At 25.8% G+C, this 22,436-nt stretch overlaps 1 protein-coding gene across 1 annotated transcript; it reads right to left on the reverse strand.

Annotated features, from left to right (window-relative positions):
- Window positions 1-5,197: 5,197 nt before the first annotated feature.
- LOC106763294 (LOB domain-containing protein 12) lies at window positions 5,198-6,233 on the reverse strand. Its single transcript, XM_014647498.2, has 2 exons — window positions 5,901-6,233; window positions 5,198-5,661 (listed from the first exon to the last, which is right to left on the reverse strand). Exons 1-2 carry the CDS (start codon window positions 6,054-6,056, stop codon window positions 5,344-5,346), a joined length of 474 nt encoding a protein of 157 aa, XP_014502984.1. The 5' UTR covers window positions 6,057-6,233; the 3' UTR covers window positions 5,198-5,343.
- Between the last annotated feature and the right edge of the window lie 16,203 nt (window positions 6,234-22,436).

Here is a 22,436-nt window from a genome sequence, read left to right on the forward strand (position 1 = left end):
CAAATTAATAAAAAAATCTAAGATAGAACAAATTATTATTAATGTTAATAGTAATATTTAATATTATTTATTTATTATAACTACAATAATAAAATATGCAATTGTAATATATTATAAATGACATCTAATAAATTATAGTCGAAAAAATTATTCTTTTATATCAATATCATAAACTATTATTTCATAAAAAATCAATATTTTCTTTTATAATGAGTATGAAAAGCTAGTATTCTTAGTTTTCAATTTTTTTCCCTCACTTTCATCATACCACACAATTTTCTTTTATAACTTCTCGTTATAATTGAAAAAAAAAATAGAAACAAATTAAATATCCAAAAGTATTAGAGGTTAAAACTTCCCAACTATGTGAAAAACTTTTGTAAATCCTTCTCATAATATCTCTCCTTTGTGCATGTAACTTTTCTCTCTTTCTAAGTATTTCTTCTCTCTATAATTGGATGAATACAATATTATTGTATAATATGAACTGAACCTTGGTGTTATAGGCTCAGAATTCATTATTTTGTTTTGAAATATAAATCATATTTTATATTTTATATGATCAATGTTTATAAGAATGGTAAGATTGTGGGTGGAAGTAAAGTTTTAGTTTAACGAAGTTAAGTATTTGAAATCACTTAAAATATTAAGTTTTGGCACGATCTATATATTTATGCATAATTAATGTATTAATTTTTGTGGTTAAATAGTTGGACAAGTGGAATAGATTAAGATGACAATAACTCAGTCTGGATAGTGCCTATGTACTACTTGATTCATAACAAAAGTATCCATCCGTTCAACATCCGCACACATGTCTTTTTAAAAAATATTCACGTGTATTTTTTTAAAAAAATATATTTTATAAATTTTTAAAATATAAGCTAAATAAAATTATAAAAAATATATATAAATTAAATTAAATTAAATATAAATTCAAATTTATTTTTAATTAAATTTAATCCGACAAAATATAAAATAATTTTAATTAAATTTAACTTAATAAAATAAACATTTAAATTTTTATTTTTATTTTTTATAGATAGCTAGTACACTGCGTACGGATAGTATAATAATTGCACCCGATCCGATCCATTTATAAGCAAGTATTAAAATACTCACTGTCCGTAATTAATAAATACTCGCGGTTACTGACTATATGTTATCAATTTTATCTTATAGGACACAATTATTGTTTTTCATCCATAGAAGATTTCAAATGTCTAAATAATAAAATTGGTTACTTTTCAATTAATTGTTATATTTTAGCAATCTATTAAAATATTATTATAATGTGATAAATGACAAATTGTTAATCTTTTTAATATATTTTTATGATTTAAATGATATCATTAATGAAATGACATGATAAGGAAAAGCATGAGAACAAAAAGATATTTTAGAATTTTAGAATTGACAGTGATTTAAAAATAATGAAACTTGCTTATTTTATATTAAAATGATATATATACATAAGAAGTTTTCTAAATGAGTTTCATTATTTTAAATCACATCATTCTCTTTAGAAACCACCTTCTTGAGTTCTCTCATTTTTTTTAGACCTTCCATTCGTTTGATTGAAAATCTAAGACCATAAGGGTAATCCTCGCGGTTAACTCTTTAATTTAAACTAATAAGTTTCGTTGATCCCATAAATCGTTCTTTTTCTTCTTTTCGTATGACCAATTTGTTTTCATCTTGCATGTGGGTTTTTCTTGCTTGCAAATGCTCTTTAAATTATCAATATAACTCTCTGTTGATCAATAGTCCTTATGATATGTTCTTATTTTTCTTGTGATGTCTCTCTGTGTAGATAGAGCATCATGTGAAGTGGAAGGTGTTTTAGACCGTTAGAGTTGTTAATGGTTGTTTTCATAAGTGAAGGAAGCTAATTATATTTGTTTTAAGTTAAATTGTTTGGTTAATTATATGTATTTGTGTTGAACTGTGATTTAATGTGATATGAACTTTGATTTAATGTATATTAGATGTGTGTTATTTGTATTTGTGATATGTTAAAAGCATGAATTTTATGGGTTATCTGTGAGTTGTAATGCCTATGTAAGATTTTTTTAATTGAGTAATATGACCTGAATCGAGTTAAAAACATAAAAATTTAAGTGTTATAAGTTTACTAAGTGGAGATTAACTCAAGAAGAGTCAAATTGCTCAATCAAAGCTCAAAGAGGAAGTTATGGTTACTAATACTCTACTAGTCATTGTTGCAACACTATTGACGCCATTGAGACAATGGTCACTAACTTAGGGGCACTAAATGCCACTTTTGGATCGTTGAGTGCACTCCAATCAATTGGCTTAATTCCATGAATCTTGTAGAGAGATTCTATGGTTGCGTTTCTTTAGTGTATACATTGATGTAAGGATTTAAGTAATGAGATATCATGATAATAATAATTCACACTCATGTAGAATAGAATGAGTTATGTGGTGAGAAGAGTAGTAGAAGTCACCACAAGTGCAAGTCTCCATTGATTCTGACATTAAACGCATGTATCGAGATAATTGAGTGTAGAAGAGTCTTTGATTATATGGTTTATATCTATATGATTTTTAGAGTGCATTAACTCTAATACATGTTTTATTAATATATGATGTTTCTTTTGTAAATTAGTTTATCCTCTTTTATTTGTCTTGTTTGTGTTTGTCGTTTTGTTTTGCAATAATCACTTTATCAATGTGAGTGTTAGAAGTGAATTTTAAGTCTAACTCAATCCCACAAAATCGGCTTGTAAGGTGAGATTTGCACTCACTTATATATTATGAATTGACCTTATCTCTGATCATGTGGGACTTCCAACCCCACGCCGAGGTATATACATCTCGAGCGTGGGACTAGACATTAATGGGTGATCTGATAGCGGCCTGATAGCGGGTGGAAAAATATGTCCAACAAACAACAAATATCACTGGGATAGGCTTTAACGATGACTCTGATACCAACTCAACCCCACAAAACTAGTTTATAAGTTGATGTTTGCACCTCACTTTTATATATATATATATATATATATATATTATAAATTAACTTTATCTCTAATCATTGTGAGACTTCCAACAGTGAATAGATGAAAATGTATGTATAAAGACACCTTTAAAAGATTAGGAACTAAAGAATAAAGTTCAATAATACTTTAAGAACATGAATAGTTAGTTTTAGTGTAGGACTTTTGTTGGTTTATTATCATAGTATAAATTGTCATATTTTTATAATTTTATATTTGATAGGATTGTATAAATATGCTTTATATTTTAATTATTTATTTTTGAATATTATTATAAAATTTTTTATTTTATTAGTTTTATATTATTAAAATTAGATGTTATATAATATATATATATATATATATATATATATATATATTTATTTATTTATTTATTCACGTGAGCGATAAATTAAATGTAGTAAATTTCAAATGAGAAACTAAATAAAACTTCATTATTGCACGTATGAAACATTACAAGTTTTAAATATTAGAGGATCCTAACATTTAACATGAATTAATGCCAAGTATAAATGTTTAAATGACAGAGATTTTAAAAGGTTTTAATACCTTATTAGTGAAAGTATTTGAAAGATAAGTAAATATTTTTAATAATAAGACGGTATAAATTTATTTTATTTATAATTTATTCTAATAAAATAATATGTGAATTGTGATTGTAATGAGACAGTATAAATTTATTTTATTATTTAATTCAATTGATTTACCTTTTATTTATTATATAATACAACTATATATTATAACATTAAGTAATATAAATAGAAGGAAATATACATAATTTTGAACACACACACAACTTATCATCGTCATCTATCAAACATAATTTTCCTTCTCTTTGGAGTCCATTGCAAAAGTCATAAACCCCATGGACATATCAAATTGTCAATTTGACTCATCTAATTACTCTTACATATTATCTCATAAAAAACATAAATATAAGTTTAAAATTAAAAAACGTAAATATAAGTTTAAAATAAATTTGATGTACTAAATTAACCAATATAATATATCATAAGAATTTATCATTCTAATTTTATAATTATAACATAATTTCAAACCAATTCAACCATAATGCAATTTATTAGAAATTCTCGTATCGATCAAAACACAAACAATTATATAAATAACACTTGCTTCCCTTAGTTAGAATAAAAACTCTTTACTCAAAAGTTGTTTCCCTAAGTCAAGTTTTAAGTTATATTATAAGTCAAACCTAACTATTTAGTGTGAAATCATCTATATTTCCTAAATCAATACAAAAATATTAATTAAAAAAACTGAATATATGAGTTGTAAGTAAACTATGTAATGCACAATTGTGTTTTAAAAAATTATAAAAATAAAATTTTAAATATTATATAAAATTTATTAAATTGAAAAAAAAAACTTTAATGATCATATAACAAATTAAGAAATAAATAAATACTAATTTAACTTAACTTAAAAAAAATATAGTACAGATCATGACACCCAACCAAATATGAATGATCTAAAATATTCATATGATTATATTTTTGAAATGTTATGATTAAAATAATAAAATAAAAGATTCAATAAAAAAATATTTTATTATATGAACAATTTATAGATTATTTTTCCTAATATATTTCAAAGTCACAGGTATAACATTTTTTTTTAAATATGTTTTGATCTTTTAACTTTGAGTGAGAATTATAATTAGTCTTTTTTTTAAATTTTGATTTAATTTAACCTCTCAATTTTAGAAATATATGAATTTAATCTTTTTAATCAAAATTTATTACCTTTATTTGATGTTTTAAATATATTTCTCACTTAAAATTAAAACAAAAATATGTCAAATAACTTAAACAATCCAAATATTATAATAAAATAAGTTTGAAATATGTTTATATAGTCATTCTATCTCTCCTTCCATTTTCTTTCTTCCACCTCCCAAAGTCAGTATGACAAAACATAAATTACTAGACACATGTAGAATTAAAAAAGTAACCATTTTCAAATATTAAAAATGAACTAAATAATCAAAGATTCTTTCTTCTAAAATGATTCCTCTGCAACACTGGTTCCATCTAAAGAAACCTGAATGCTTCTAATGAGAAAAACAAAAAGTTTTGATGTATATAAGGAGTTCGTTTTTGTTTCCAGATAGTAAGGTAGCTTCTGTATATAAAATGATGAGAATGTCTGCCAATTTTACAAGCCACCACCCACTTTGTCTTTACTTGGTGCATTAACAACTTAATATAAAAATTAAGTACTAGAGTCAACTTTAGTCTCCAAAATACACAGAAAAGACAAACAAACAAACATTTGAACAATTTTCATTCCAGAAATAATTTCATTGTGTAAGATGATTAGGAGAATAGTGAACTACACTGTTGGAAGTGTTAAAATCAAGTAACTGAGAGAAATTATTCTGAAGAAGATAAGACTTCTGGTGCAGATCAGTTTCTGAGAATGGTATCAGTGATTCATTTTCCATCTGAATACAGAGTATCTCTGCTTGAGCAACTGCAAGTTGCATTTGAAGATCAGCTACTTGATTTTGCAAATAGGATATGGCTCCAACGCAACCATACACAGGATCTCTTACTCTTGCACTTGCTTCATACACTAAACTACTCACTGCATCTGCTCTCTGCTGAACTGGAAGTTCCTGAAACATTGCATAACAACCAACCATTTAGAACACTCTGAATCTTCTGAAAAACCTTTCACCACAGACAACCCCAAAGAACAGATAAAGATCACATTTTTTTAAGCTGTATTAGCAAATAATACTTGAATCTCCCATATTCAAACTTCTTTATTCTGAAATGAATGGATTACCTAACAAAAAAAGGATTTTTCTTTCAGCACTAAAGGAATGCAGAGAGAAGAGTAAGAAAGAAATACCTGCAACATTTTGCTGACATTGCTAGCACCAAAAACTTTGTGAACTATGGCAAACTTTTGAGGTTCGTCCGAAGGAAAATAAGGAGCAAAGATGCAATCTTTTGTACACCTGCGTCTCAACAATTTGCATGAGGCACAAGGAGAATTTCCACCCATTCTTAAAAAAAACTAAGAAAAAAGGGAATTAGATGTGTTTGAACCAGAAGGAGAAAAAGGAATGAACTGAAGACAGAGGAAGACAATGGAGAACAGATAAAAAAGTTGCATATAATGAGACTGAGATTGAAAACATTGGTGTATTTATAATGGATACAGGGGTTGAGGATAGCTAACAAAATCTGTTACAGTGTTATATAATTATGTAAAGTATCAATTACAATCAATTACTAAATTTTTTTTATTTTATATTTAAATAAAGAGTAAGTGATTCACCAAAATTTTAAATTTTTAGATATAAAACAACTGTCAATTTACACATTCAAATAAATACATGAAACACTTGTATTAATTATAACCATAAACTTTTTAGCTCCCATCTTTTTGTTTTAGTTGATTTCATACCTTGACAAATTTGTCAATATTCTGAGAAGAATTCATATTTTGAAATTTAGGAAGCTTGTGATAATATATTTCGATTTGGTATAGTTTTTTTTAGTAAGAATTTATATAAAATATTAAATAAATTTTCACAATTTATAAATTAATTTATACATAAATTAGTGATAATTTATAAATATATATATATATATATATATATATATATATATATATATATTGTCTTTATATCAATAGATAAATTGTAATTTACAAAAAATATGAGTTTTTTTTTATCTCACACGTAGTGTGTTTAATTAAATAGAAAGATTTGAAAAAGAATGAATAAATGATTATATTTGAGAATAAAATATATATATTATTTTTTAAGAAATTTGACAATTAATTGAAAATAATTTGAAAGTAAATTTTATTAAAATTTGTAAAAGATTTAATTGATGTGATAAATAATTTTTTTAACAGAAAATAAAAATTACTAAATTGTTTTTAATTGTAATATTAACATAAAATAATATTTGTACATAAGATATTTTTTGATAAAATTTATTTTATTAATAATCAATAAATAAACAATTAAAACAATATATTTTATTATTGTTGTTATTATTATTGCTATAATTATTACTATAATAATAATAATATTATTATATTATTATTATTATAAACAAAAAATGTATATTTTTTGGTCATGCAAAAATATCATGGAGTAAGTTATCTAAAAGATGTATGGGTAAATAAAAATGTTTAAACTCTTTCAAATCTCTCCTTATATATGAGATAGAAATGGGTGACATTTTTTTTGCAAATCCTTCCATGATATCACCTTCAAATCAAGCTATGCGATCAATTATTCTTTATTTCCATCTTCGTGGATATATATGCACATTACCATTCACTCAAACAAACAAAGCATTAAACTTGTAGTTTTTCAAAATTTTAAAACTAAAAAATATGTTCTCATGTTTAATCTATTTTTAAAATTAGCTTCCTTAGAAACTAATATTTTCTAAAAATGCATTTTATCAAATTATTCTTAAAAAAAAATTTACTTAAAGAGGATGTCAATCTAATTTTTTAAAACTTAAATACTTTTTATGAAAAGAATATTATATTACTCTTTTTAATCACATTATCTAATAACAGATTAAATAACAATTTACTCACTAATTTTCTGAATATATATATATATATATATATATATATATATATATATATATATATATATATATATAATCAAGTACAAAATTTTAATAATTGTAAGAATCATAATTATTAGTGTAATTACCATTGTAAGAATCATAACAATTTACTCACTAAAAGTCCAACAATTTATCTTACTCTTTTGGTAATTACAATGGATAGATTTACACTTCTAATTACCAATTAATGTCTTCTAACATTTAATTGAGTATTGGTGTCTTCTATCATGAATAAAATCTACATTAAGACTTCACTACATGATATCTTAACAAAATATCAATCACCTACTTTAATCAAATATCCCCTTTAAATATTTTCATCTAATATATATAAATATAAGCACAAATGAAATCTAAAATATGTTAACTATAAAATAAAAAATACTTTCTTAACCACAAAAACTCTCTTACGAGGAAACTCTCGTCTTACTTCAGCTACAGAATTTTTCTCAAGAAAAAAAATTATACTTTTTTACTTGAGTAAGAGATCTTTGAAAAAATCACTAAAAAAATAAAATTTGTATGTTTTCTTATTTTATTTTTTTATCTCGCTTAACTAAAAGTATCATTAAAAATAAAATTATATAAAAAAAAGCTTAAAAAATGTCCAAGATCCATTTAAAACTCATTTGTCAACATGCTTAACAAGTTTAAAATATAATTTAATAGTATAAAAATAATTCAAAACTCAGATATCACTAGTTTAGTTTAAAATGACCATTATCCAAAATTAACATATCATCATATTTCAAATAATCTCATTGTATAGAAATCCATTTCAATGTTCAACCATACTAAATATAGTAAAAATCTTAAATTCTTAGCATTTTTATATAGTATCAATTAAAATAAATTATATATCACTCCTTTACTATGTGGACAACTAAAATAATCTTAAGGTTAACTAAAATTAGAAATATAATTCTAAGAGCTCCAAACATCTAAAAAATATTCATAACAACAAAATATCAAAATTAAAAAACATTTTTTTGTTAAACATTATCTTTGTCTCACAAAAACTTGTGAGAATCCAAACTTAAACTTAAACTATTAAAATACTAAATAAAAAAAGATATTATAGAACAAAGTTAACTTTGTAATCTATTAAGTGGAGTTATTTGATTGGAAAGAAAAAGATGAAAATCAATTTTATAATATTAAAAAAAAATAAAGGAGATTTAAAAGAAATCTAAAAAAACTATATAGTTAATTTTTTATTGTATATACTTAAAATAAAAATCAAATTCTTGTTTCCTTTTCAAAATAAAAAATTTGACTCAACTAAAATTAGATCTCACAAAATTTGTAAACAAACATTTTATACACTAATTAGTCATGTGAAAAGTACATATCACACCAATTATGAACATATATTTGAAATAATATCTATTTTTTTACATCGATTCCTTCACAATCAATACCAAAAGTAAATACTATATCAATAACAGACCTAAAAGAAACATTATTTGTGATTATTTTAAAGCAATTTTACCCTCCTACTTTCATTTCACACATATTCTCTCAACTTTTCTCCTTTGCTTTTCTTAAATTTAAACTATGAATAAATTTATTTTAATTTATAAGATAAAAAAACTAATTTGTTTCTTTTAATATGAACATTTATTGAGAAGTCCACTTGAATGGAGTTTTTTTTTATTAAGAGTTTTAGATATACCAATAACAAGGAAAAGTTGATTAGTGTATGTTAACCATATGACATAATTGCCCTTCACCTTAATTACGACAAATTTAGTCAGTTTTAGGAGTGTTTTACTTGTCAAATGCAATTATAGATATATTGATTGTATTTATCTTTAGCATTCTATAATAAAACAAGAACAAAATATTATATTTATGTATTTCATTTGAAACCTAACTTATAGTTTATGTGTGACAGATCAAGCAAATCATAGCAAAAATAGTTTTTTGCTCTACACCACATTTAGGACCATCCAAATTAGTCTTAATCAATAATTGTCCGTACTTAATTTTATGATGAGTAAAGCAAATTTATTCATAATAGATATTTAAATAAGCTTCTTTCAATACACTTACATAAATTCTGAAATTTCATTTTTTACAATGTTTTCAAATTCATTATTTTTTATATATCGAAATGGACGATTCCATCGTTTATAATTTAAAAGAATAAAAAAAATAAAAGACAAAACACCTCATAATCTTATATCATTTAAAAGTTGAGAATTTAAACAATTTAAACATTTTAAAGATAAAACTGAACAAATAGAAAATAATAGAAGATTTATATGGATATTGTGGCAGCCAAGTTGGCAGTACTTAGCTATAGCTAGCAAACAAAATGGTGACTATATGTTAAGGTGATTTGGGTCCCAAATGGAGGAAGAGAGAACAAAATCAACAACTATCATTGACGCCCTGCCAAATAAAAGTTGTGGATTGTGACCACCAAGTTGACAATATGGCTCACACGTATTTCATATTGTATAAGGCATATACCTACTTTCTTTACCACCCAGTCTTTGCTAACATATGTTAAGGTTTTCAGCACATGAATATTTCTTAACACAAAGAAAAAAACATCAATTCACGTGAATTCACACGCACTCATTATCAATCCACTAACATAATAATCTTATCATATCAACACCATTGATATTCATTATACCAACATTGATATTCATTATACCAACATCATGCAGTGACCAATGAATGACACTATAATTACTGGTGTAGAATTGACTTATAACATTATCCATTAGACGTCAGTTAGATGTAAATTATTAATCGGTGACAATTGCATAAATAAATAAAGCCTATAAATGTCTATTAGGCAGGGGACTGACATCTATAATACTATAGACATCGGTGCCTCTCAAAACTGACGTCTATATGTCTGAGAAGTAAGTAAAAACTCATTTTTTCCATCATATAGACATCGGAACCCTCCTAACCGACGTCTATTGTCTGACCAAGTATGTGACAAGTCATTCGTTTTCGCCAAGTAGACGTCGGTGACCCTCAGACCTGACGTCTATAGTCTAACAGGTAGGTGAAAATTTAATTTTTCCCGCCATCTAGACGTCTGACCCCACCACCGAATGTTTATATGCGATTATAGACGTCAGGGCCCCAACTAATTGACGTCTATAGTCTGACCAGGTATGTGAAAAGTTATTTGTTTCCGCCCACTATACGTCTTGTCCCGCCAAGCCAACGTTTATATATAACAAAAATATTAATTTTTAAAGGGAATGGATGTCACATTAGTGAGGCGTCCGACGTATATGCGATTATAGACGTCGGCTTTGTGGGCAACAGACGTCTAATTTCTTGTTAAATTATCGGTGCGAACCAGCAGTTTGATCGTCTTCCTTCGCATTTTCTCTCTACTTCACTTTTCCAGGTGCGTTTGATGTCTTGTGAACCATGTAAAGTTGTTTTTACTCCGTTTAAAGTAATATTTGATGTATTATCTTTCATTTGGACCAATTAAAATGAGTTTTCGTTGTGTTTTGGTGTAGTTTTTCTTGCATCTTTGGGTAGCGTAGTGCACCTTCTCCCTTTACTAGTTTCCTCATAAGAAAAACTTAAGTTTTTTGGATCTCTTATGGCATTCCAACCTGAAGTCGAACCTGGATCCTTGCATAGTGTCATTCTCTTCACCAATGAAAAAGAATACGGTGAGAATACGGTGACACCGTATTCTCACCTATTCTTTTTCATTGCCGTCGGAGTGGACCTAGGCAACAACCCAAGTTCGTCTTTGGGTTGAAATGCATAAGAGATGCAAAAGATGCAATTTTTTCTTACGAGGAAACTAGCAAGGGAAGGAGGTGCTATTACGCTACCCAAAAACACAAGAATAACTACACCAAAACACAATGAAAACTTCATAGACGTCGATTAATGTATTGATCTTCGTCTATAGTGCCCATAGACGTTAGTTAATGTAATGTTTAACGGCTTTATAGACGTCGTACGTGTCACTGAACCAACGTCTATAGTGCTCTTATACGTCGGTCAGTGCAATGTCTGATGTATTTATAGACGTCGAGCTTTGTACTGAACCGACGTCTATAGCGACATCGTACCTGCAAAAATCTGACGCCCCATTAACGTTACCCGTAAAGACATCGGTTCGGAAGGTGACGTTAAAAAGCCTAAAATAACATACGTCTAAAGCCCTTTCTGCATTAATAAATACATAAGTGGCAACAAATATCAATATTTATATTTTAAATACGACTTTAAATTTTAAAAGAAAATTGTAAAATAAGATTTGATAGAAAAAAAAAAAAACATCGCATATTGTTTTCTCCTCTGAATATCTATATGGAACCCAAATCATAACATGATCGTTGAACGTTTACTGCATCTTCTAAGATCACACAAACATGAATTAAATATATATATATATATATATATATATATATATATATATATATATATATGCAACCATGATATAACACATTTTTCTCAGATCACAAATTGGGTGGAAGAGATTCGTCTCGTGAACCGTTTCTATAGTTACAAACCAAGAATATAATTCAATGTCTATCTACATGTGACAAATACGTATTAGATTATAATCAATTAATTTCAAATTTCCGATTGAATAAGCTATTCTTGTAATGTCTAACAACTATGTGAATATATGGGTGTATAGGTTAACAATCGAATTCATTTACTATATACTTTTTCCTGCAATATACAGACATTTTGGTATGTGCTAAAATTAATATATGTAATTTAATCAAGAAAATGTACCCAGCTCATTTCTTGCTGTGTGTGTCATATATTTACAACTATAATCACTTTGTTTGAATAATATAATAATCAATTTTGAATAAAGAAATGATGGAAGAAATGTGAATATTAGTTGCCAAGCAAAGAAAACACAGAACCCCCACAAAGCTATTAATGAGATTCCTGACATGTAATTAAGTTGTAGGGATTATTATAAATGAAGCTCATTTCGATGGAGATTACTATTGAAAGTCGTAGTAGTCTTGCTTGTAAGGTAGAAACCCTAATTTTTTCTTGCATTAATTGCCTCACATGATTCGAAGTTTTCTTTTCATACGCAAATAGCTCTTTTCCATGGCATGACTGTCTCCTATATGTCCTCTTTTTCCAAATGTGTGAGGCTTTTATTTTCAAAAATTAATGTGTAAGGAGTGAGGTGAAATAGAATGTAAGTATATACCCTTTTAGCTTCTATTTCAAACTCTCATTAGATTTTAATTGTTTTCCTCTACAGTCAATTATATAAAAAAAAAGGTATAATGAACTAAATATAATTAAATTGAACTATTTATACTCTTTTTAGTAATATGATCCAATAATATTATTCAATTATAATTGACAAATATCTCTGATGGCTAAATGTAAAAATAAATTTATTTTAAAATGTGAGTTCAGAGGTAGAAAGATAAATTAGTAACTAATTGTAAGAGATAGGGTTTGATTAAATAACTTCAACCCTCGGAAGATGAGACTGTGAAAGTGGAAACTGAAGCTGAGAAACCTGTCGTTTGGTTTGTTCAAATCAAAGACTTTGAATACAATAAAATATCATGGTTAAAGGAACAGACATCTTACCACGTTAGAAGAAAAAACATGAGACCTTCTACGCAACATTAAATGAGCATAGTTCCCATGAAGATTCATTTTCGAGATGCATGTTTTTCTAATTTTCAAGAATAATTATTCTAGAGTAGAATATTGGTAATGTAAAAAGGAAGTGTTTAGTAGAACTAGTTCAGAAGCTACATAAAACTCAACTTACTAAAGAAAGAGATTGAACAAAACAATAAGAATGAGCATTACAGTATGGAGAAACTTTTTAACATATTAATTATTATTGATTAAAATTTATCAAAAACTTATAAAATTTTGAATAACTTTTTTTTTATATAAATTACTCCATTTGATTTAAATATAAGGAAAAAGTGATATTTAATATCCTTAAATAGAAATATATTTTAATTCCTCACCTCATATTTAAAGTTATTATTTCATGAATATTTTGTTAAATCAAAATGTTATGCTCAAGTATGAGAATAAAAGTATTAAATGAACTTAATTATTATTTTTAATGGATATATAATTCTCATTATAATCAAAATCAAGCTGGTAAGATTAATAGAATCACTTTTAAACTAAACCCATCAAATGAAAAAATAAAAATAAAAAAATTGTGCATGATAGCATTCCCTTTGTCACAAAAGTTAGACAAATTTTGAATAATGTTTGTAATAAGTTTAAATACAAATTTTAAGAAAATATATATTTATTGGCTAAATTTATTAAAAAAAATCAATTCCTATATAATGAATTATAATACGAAATTTCACATTTTGAATTTTAATCAACAATAATTTCTTTTATTAAAAAGTGTGTTGGAGCGAGGTCAAAAATTATAAATAAATAAGTAAAAGATATACATCACTTTAAAATAAAAACATCAACTTCCCCAAAAATCCTCTATTTCCTTTTACAGAGAATAGTCAAACAATATATTCAGAAGCTGATGCATTTCAATGAAAACTATATATCACAATAGTTAAGTAGGTTTTGCATTTGCTTATGTAAATTGTGCATGTCATCCTTTTAAATCATAAAACTCATTAACAATAATGATATTATATGAGAATGAAATTTCATATAAAAAATAATTTATTAAGCTAAAATTAAAATTAGAATTGAAAGATTTAACTAAACTCTCATTTTCTTGAATTTTATTTACTAATCTTCAAAATTTATCATCTCTACGTCCTTCTTCAAAAGATGATCAAGTAGTTCCATTTCAATATATAATATTTGAAATAAATTAAATACAAATAATATTCATGTACATATATGCACATAAAATAGATGGAGAGAATATAATAGAAGGAAAATAAAATTATACTCATTCATTGTTTAAAGATACATGAGTACAAGTATTATTTATAAAAAAAAAAAGGTTGTAACTGAATTTTTCTTTCTGCTATTTTAACATTTCAACACAATAACTAATTCTGTAGATTCATACAGCATACAATACAACGATCGATTTAACAATGTTTATTTAATATTTATAAATAATTATAATAATTACTTCTACAGCTTAACTATTATTTCTACATAAAATAATATAAATAATATAGTGTTCAATATATCATTTTAACTTAAAAAAAATTAACAAATTTTACTATACAAAATATTACATTTGAAAACAAGTTATTATAGGTGAACAAAATTATTTTTATTTGAAGATCATCTTTAAGATATTTAGGTAATATTTTTTTCTTTGTTTATGTATACATAATATTTAAAAGAAAGTAATTTTCTATTTTCTATTTTCAGTTTTTTAATGCTAATTCAAAATAATATCAAGTTATATCTTTTAAAAAGATTGCAATTATGTTACCAAGCATAAAGGGAAATCATCCTTCAAAATTACAGAAAATAATCATCATATTTTTGGAGTTTATATATTGATAAAAGATTTAAGAAGTTGAAAAAAAAATGATACAAGATAAATATAAATGTAAGTTTGAATGAGAATTAATTGTTATTTGTGGAAAGGGATTAACCAAAATTGGTTTGTGAGTTCGTCTTTGTAATCAAGTTTTAATGCAGTCTAAGAATGAATTGTTGTTTTTGTTGTTTATTAGAGAATTCACCTGTTTATGAGAAAAAAAATCAGACTTTTTTTAGCTCTTCCTTTTAGTATAACCTGTATTTTTGTAGACCAATTCCTAACTTTCTTTGTTTATCTATTAAAATTGAAATTTACTTTTTATATGTTTGGTTTTTGCATTACATATATGACTTTTAGAAAAGCTTATAACTGATTTGTTGGAAAAAATAATTACACTAATTTTACATACTTTAATTTTAATATTTTTAATCAATGCCTCAAGAATATGTTTTACAATATTTCACACTTTGATAATGTGAATTTTTTTTAAAATGAATGTAAAAACGGACTAATGCAATTAAACTCTTAAGTTTTTTATTTGTATTTTTAGGTATTCTTAGGAGGTTATTGAAACTTAAGAATAACACCCATCATCTTGCATCAATTTTCGTAATTTTTTACATTGATTTGAGGAGATTCATACAGATATAATATTTGCAATAGTCTTTGGAAATGCACTCATATCATTTTGAACTCACCAATAATATATATATATATATATATATATATATATATATATATATATATATATATATATATATATATATATCATTCACATATGTTCCTCACAGTCAAATTCTACATAATATTTTTAGAATAAACTCATAAAATTCTCATAAAAACAAGAAAATACAACATACTATCTATTCATTATTAAAATATACATGACTACAATTATTTATATGAAAAGTTGCTATATTTTTTTTTTTCATATCTCAAGCCAATAACTAATTCTATTTGTTTTTTTTAAGATTATAATGTTTCCTTAAACTTAACATTGTTTTCTTATAATGGTAAAAAACTTAAATTGAGATTTTGTATTAATAGGCTTAAGCATAGTCAATAGTATTAAGTTTTAAAATATTTATTCAATTGGGTAATCTTTTAGCAAGTAGTTTTAGTTTTTAAAATTCACTTACATGTTTTGGTTTTAGAATAATAAAGCACATTAAAACATAATGATAAATTTGAAAGTTTTGTAAATTTATAGATCTCGATTATTGAAAAAAAATTGAAATCAACTTTTATACTTTAGTTTCTTAAAAATAGACCTAAGGATTCTTTAAAATTTCAAAATTTCCTTTTATATGAGAGAAGAAATATAAGCTTTGATTGTTGAGAAAATTGAAGTATAAATACCTTTATCCAATAAAAACCTAAAGAGTTTTCGATTATTTTTAAATTGAAACCTATTGTCCTTTATGTTGCAGTTTTATTAATAACCAAATCCTAAAATTTTATCTAAGGTTAAATATTTGCGAAAGTTGCATGATAACCTTCATTTCTTGCAGTTTCTTCCTATTTTATTTCGCAATTTCTTCTTCTTCATCATCATTTCTATTTCACCCTTTTTTTTCTTCCTCATTTCTTCTTCTTCATCATTTCTTCTTCTTCACGAAATTCTCGTTAGTTATCATCTAACTTCAGACCTTCACTCTCTTTGTCGTTACTCAATGTCTCATTGGTGAATTGGTAAGTGCTTATTTATTTTTATTTTATGTATTTTTTGGTGGAGTTCATGTGTTCTTTGGGCTTTTTGATAGGTAAGTTTCGATTTTTATGTTATCATTGTTGTCCAAATACTATTACATTGTGGTGGAATTGATTAGCTTTTTAAAACGCAACCATGATTGTATTTTCATTGTTGTTTATGCTTCACGTTCCCAAGTTCTTATTATTATCTTGAAAAATTAGTTTTAATATGAGCTTATAATTATTTTTTGTAATGGAAAAAAATATTTTTTGTATGTTAGATATGTGATTAATTATATGCTTAAATATATTGATTTATTTTGTTTTATTTGAGATGGTTGTTGCATCGAATTAACCTTAGTTCTCGTTTGAGATTTAATATAAAAACTATTTAGTCTCCAAGTTTTTTTTTAAAAGAAATTGGATTTTTTAAAAATTAATATAAAAAGAAACAATACTAATAATTTATATTTATTGAGTCTCGAATTGTTTGATTAGACAATTCAAGAAGATTAATAATTTTTTAGTAGTTTATTAGTGTATTTACATTTTAATATACATATCTTAAAATTTATTAATATTTCTCAATTGGGTTTTTTATTGATATTTGGGTGTATATTTGATTCTGATTTATAACCACTTTCATTTCGTGTAATCTGAAGACCAATGTGAAATGTTACCAATATTTTATTAAATTTAAATATGTTGTTTAAAATTGATAATACCAATAAGCTAACAAAAAGTGAATCTTCTTGAATAAGATACGACCACACCTTGAATACAAAAACGAAGTGATTATTCCTTTAAATATTACTAAAATCGTTCACACAATTTCAATATATATATATATATATATAAGTATGAATCGAGATTGTATTAATTCACCACACATTACTATCGAATATGAGGAAGGAATAGAGAAATGTATACAATTTACACAATGTAATGCATGTAGAAGTGATGATGAAGTGAAGTTTAGATATCATTATGTCAACTTTTTGAATAAAAGACAGTTGAATACAACTCAAATTAATGAACACCTTGATGGTTTCCTTTAAATTTGTCCAAATATTTGTTTATGAAACGATGTCTTGCAGATACTATATGCTATGTTGATTCAACTATATATAAATTTTATTTTATTAAATTATATATATATATATATATATATATATATATATATATATATATATATATATATATATATATATATATATATATATATATAAGCATTCAATTCAGTCCACCCGATCTATTATCCCTATCTATTATTTCTCCATATAGATAAATTAGTTTGAATTGTACCTGATTTTTTTGAGTTCAAAATTTCAAGTAAACTTAATTTGAAATGCAACATTGAATTGGGTTGAACTTGTGTGCTAATTTATTAACAAAATGATTAATATTTTATTTGTCATATTTTTCATTTAAATTTAATAATAAAATATCATTTTAAGAATAAAATAATTTAAAACTTGTAAATGAAGAAATCTACTTATCTTAAGATCATACAGGTTTAAGCTGCAAGTTTATTTATTCTAAATTCTAATTGCTACAAAAAAGTTTTTACGAATCCAAAATTTTAAATAGAAATAATAATCAAGCAATAATATATTTCTTTTCACTTGAAAAATTGAATTTTAATTTAACTTAATCTATGTGGGACCCTTGTCACTGTTTCTTACGCCAATTTTAAAACTTCTATAGTTTCGATTATTTCGTACAAGTGAGCCCAATCAAAGTCTTGCGTTGTAGCCCACTAAACTCCCATAATCTGTTTATACATTCAAAAGATAAATGAATAATTTGTCCCTTTCACTTTTTTTTTTTGTCTATTATTACGATTTTAATAAACAAAATGGAAAATACAACAAAAATATAATTTATTTTCCTCAAAATACATGCATAATAAAAAACGAAATTTAAAAAAAAATTCTCGTGCTTTATGTCATACAGATTCATATCACTGTCAGGGCCAAAAATAGCAAGTGATAATGATTTGATTTGATTTCTCTTTTGATGCTTCCTGATTTAGCATTTATGGTAATACTGATCAGGATAATCATAGATCCTCCTCAATTATTTAACTTTTACGATTCTTTCTTGCTGTTTCCCACCTAAAGCTACTGTACACATTGCAATGGAAGAAAAAAAGGAAAAAAAACAAAAAACAAATCAAAGTAGCCAATGCTCATCTCGTGGAATCATAGGCTATTTTTCTTATGGATGATATTTTAACAACTCTTTTTTAACAATTTTTTTGATAATAGGACACGTGTCATTATTTTATTGATATGTTTGAATTTATGTTTAAAAAAATATTTGAAACGGACCAATTATAGAGTACCATGTATGCATTGTCAAAAAGTTGTCAAAAAAAAATTGTTAAAGAGACTTTTTCTTTTCCATACCAAAAAAGTGAAGAAATATATATTAAAGAAGACTTTAAACATTAGTTAAAATTTTAATTCTACTTTTAGTAACCAAACATATAAACTTAGTTATATTGTGCTACAAATATCTTTCCACTAGGCCGAGACAAAATTTATAATTCAATTACTCATATTAGTTTTGTTTATTATTATACAACTTTTTGAATATTACTTAATAATTTGTAAGTTTACTAATATTATGCTATTTTGTATAAAATTACGACAAGTAAATATTAATTTTGAGTATTCTTATTATATATTTATAGTATTGGGCTGGCAAAGTGCTCATTACTTAGATACCATTTTATTTTATTTTTATTGCATATGTATATAGATGAAAAAAATCAGGCTATTCTAAAATAATTTTAATGAAACCTGACGATTTTAGTTAATAACTTATATGTATGTGTGTATTTAACTTTTTTGTGTTACGAATGTCTATATACTGATATGTGCATATCTTTTTATTTTTACAGAATCTAAAATTATCTTTAGATTTCGTGACTCACACATAGTCTTTTTTAATTTATTTTTTTAAAAAGTAGTTAATTTACATTGCTCCGTGATGGGTTAATTGGGTCTCGTAATAACGACTTATATAATTATTCGAGGCTATAATCTATTTTAAGGATAAATAAAAAAATTAAATTGTGAGATGTAATTTACATCAATTTAAATTCATATTATTTTAAGTGTATTTAAATGAATTTATCTTTTGAATTTCAAATTTAATCCATTTGGAATTGTATCAAATTTAAATTGAATATTTTTCAAATTTTAAAAAACTGAAAACAAACGTGTATTAAAATCGAATTAAGATGATTAAGGACAAAGTTAAGTTAAATTAATTCAAGTTTAAAGTCAAATAAAGTTGGGTTAGAATAAAAGTTGAATCAAGTTGGTTCAAGATGACAATCGAGCTAAATTTTAAGTAGAGTCAAGTATGTCTGAACCATAGATAAAACTAAATTGTCTCGTGTTAAAGGTTGATTTGAGTTGTCTAAACTAATGATCAAATCGAATCATTTCGAAGTAAAAGGTTAAGCTAAAATGACCTAAACCAACAAATTTAGCCCAATCAACTCAGGACGAAGGTCAAACTGAGTTGGTCTAGACATTTGTTCTATAATAATATATGTTTAGTTGTTGGTAAATAATTTTACCCATTTAATAACAATATAAAGAAACAAAATGGAAATTACATATTTCCATAAGGTAGCTTAGTAATACATATGTAATCATTGTTATTGTATGTCTTCACATGCATTGTCAAAACATAGTCATTATAGTTAGTTATGTTAAAAACATGCAGCAAAATGTTTAACGAATGACGATAACCAAGAGAAATGGTGAATTGATCTTTTTAATAAATATCGTGATGGAAGATGCCTTGAGGAAGAAGACCGATAGACGCGATGCAGACATGATTGGAGTCCTCGAGGCTTCTCCGACGAAGAATACGCAGCGGAAATGTTTACAAACCTATTGACTGAGAGAGAATTCGGAAGAAACTCTAAAACAAGAGAGGATTTGAATATAAGAACCCTAAAATTAGAGAAGAACATGAAAATCCCTAATCTGGACCGGTTGAACCCTGGAAATGGGAAGAGACGCAAAATGAACCGATTAATTGGTTCAAAACACAGATTAAACGGTGGAAAGGGTTTAAACAGGGAATCAATCGGTAGAAATGATTTTGAACGGTGAAATAGGGTTTTTGTTCAGTGGAAAGGATGAACTGAGGAGAAGGAACACAGATCTGACAAGAGGAAATAGGGTAGAGGCTTACCGAGACGAACAATGGTGGACGACGACGAGGAGCTCGAGAGAGAAAACGAAGCTCTCTAATGTGTGACGCGAAGGAGGAAAATGTGAAATGAGAGTGATGAAGCGTTGATGCTTCGAGAGAATGTGCGAGTTAGCGTATTGAAGACGTGACTATGGAGGAGTGGTTGAGGCTTGCACGGGAAGCTGAAGACGTGTCTCATGATTAATGGAGTAACGTGTATGAGAGAGAAAGCACCATGGAAATGGAAAGTGAGAGTGAGAGAAGTGCTTGGAAGGTGGCTAGAGGAAGTCTTTGGACTCTCTAGCCTTGTGACTTTCAAGAGAGAATAGTTTCTTGAATTTAGAAAATTCTATTCTCATTAATCTCAAAAGTGCATAGTACAAATGAGGAGCTGGGTATTTATAGTGACTCATGCTCCCGACAAGCTACACTATAGATACAATAAAATGTAAAAAGAGGACTACATGAGACAGGATTCCATCATATCGCTTCCTTTTAAAATGACTTTTGCTTTAAAAAAATAATTTCACATAACAGAAAAGTCATGTCAAATAAAAACAAGTAAATAAAATAGTATAAGGAAGAAAAACTTGCAAAAGTCAAATGAAAGCCTAGGCTTTCTATGAGAAGTTATGCAAAACGTCCAAATGCTAATGCAACTCAAAATAAGAACATAATACAACAACGTTTCTCTGAAGTCTATATCGTCTAAAACACATTGTTCATAGAAAGCGTCTGGTCAATAAGAAAAGTCTACATGAAAGCTTTAGAGATAACATACCTAAGAATTTGTACTCGTATGGAGACGAAAAGAAGAATATGTTGTAAAGGAATTGTTCTAAAAATGTGTGCAAAATAGTAAGATATGCTCTCAAACTCTAAGTTGAAATATCTTTTATTTAGAATCATAATAACAGTGAAGCCTAAATGAATTATATCAAAAAGTAGTGTTGTAAAAAAAAAATTATAAAGAACATCGTCTAATGAAAAGTCGGCTAAAATACACATCTAAAATAAATTTTCATAAGAGTCTAATGTCTTATATTGTCTATTATCAGAAGAGTTATACATCGTTTAATACTTATTGAATGATATACTCGAACGATGCATTAATTACTAACAAGATGTTTTGAACACACAATATAAGTTAACGAATATAAACGTTCAAAACATTTGATGCATTGATAATGCTAATTCTTACCATTATTTAAGCATCATTTTAGTGGCAAAATCAACTCTTTCATAGCTTCTACTTTGTTTTATCCTCACATTTAGTGTGTTTTCTAGTTTTCTTGTGTTTATTTAGTATATGGTTGTTTTTACCTCTAATCTCTATGTTTGAGTGTGTGAAATAAAGGAATATGAAGCAATTCTAGTGGAGGAAAACAAACAAGAACTCAAGGGAACATGTTTTGGGAC

Source organism: Vigna radiata, chromosome 6 (assembly GCF_000741045.1).
Source record: "Vigna radiata var. radiata cultivar VC1973A chromosome 6, Vradiata_ver6, whole genome shotgun sequence".
NCBI classification, from domain to species: domain Eukaryota; kingdom Viridiplantae; phylum Streptophyta; class Magnoliopsida; order Fabales; family Fabaceae; genus Vigna; species Vigna radiata.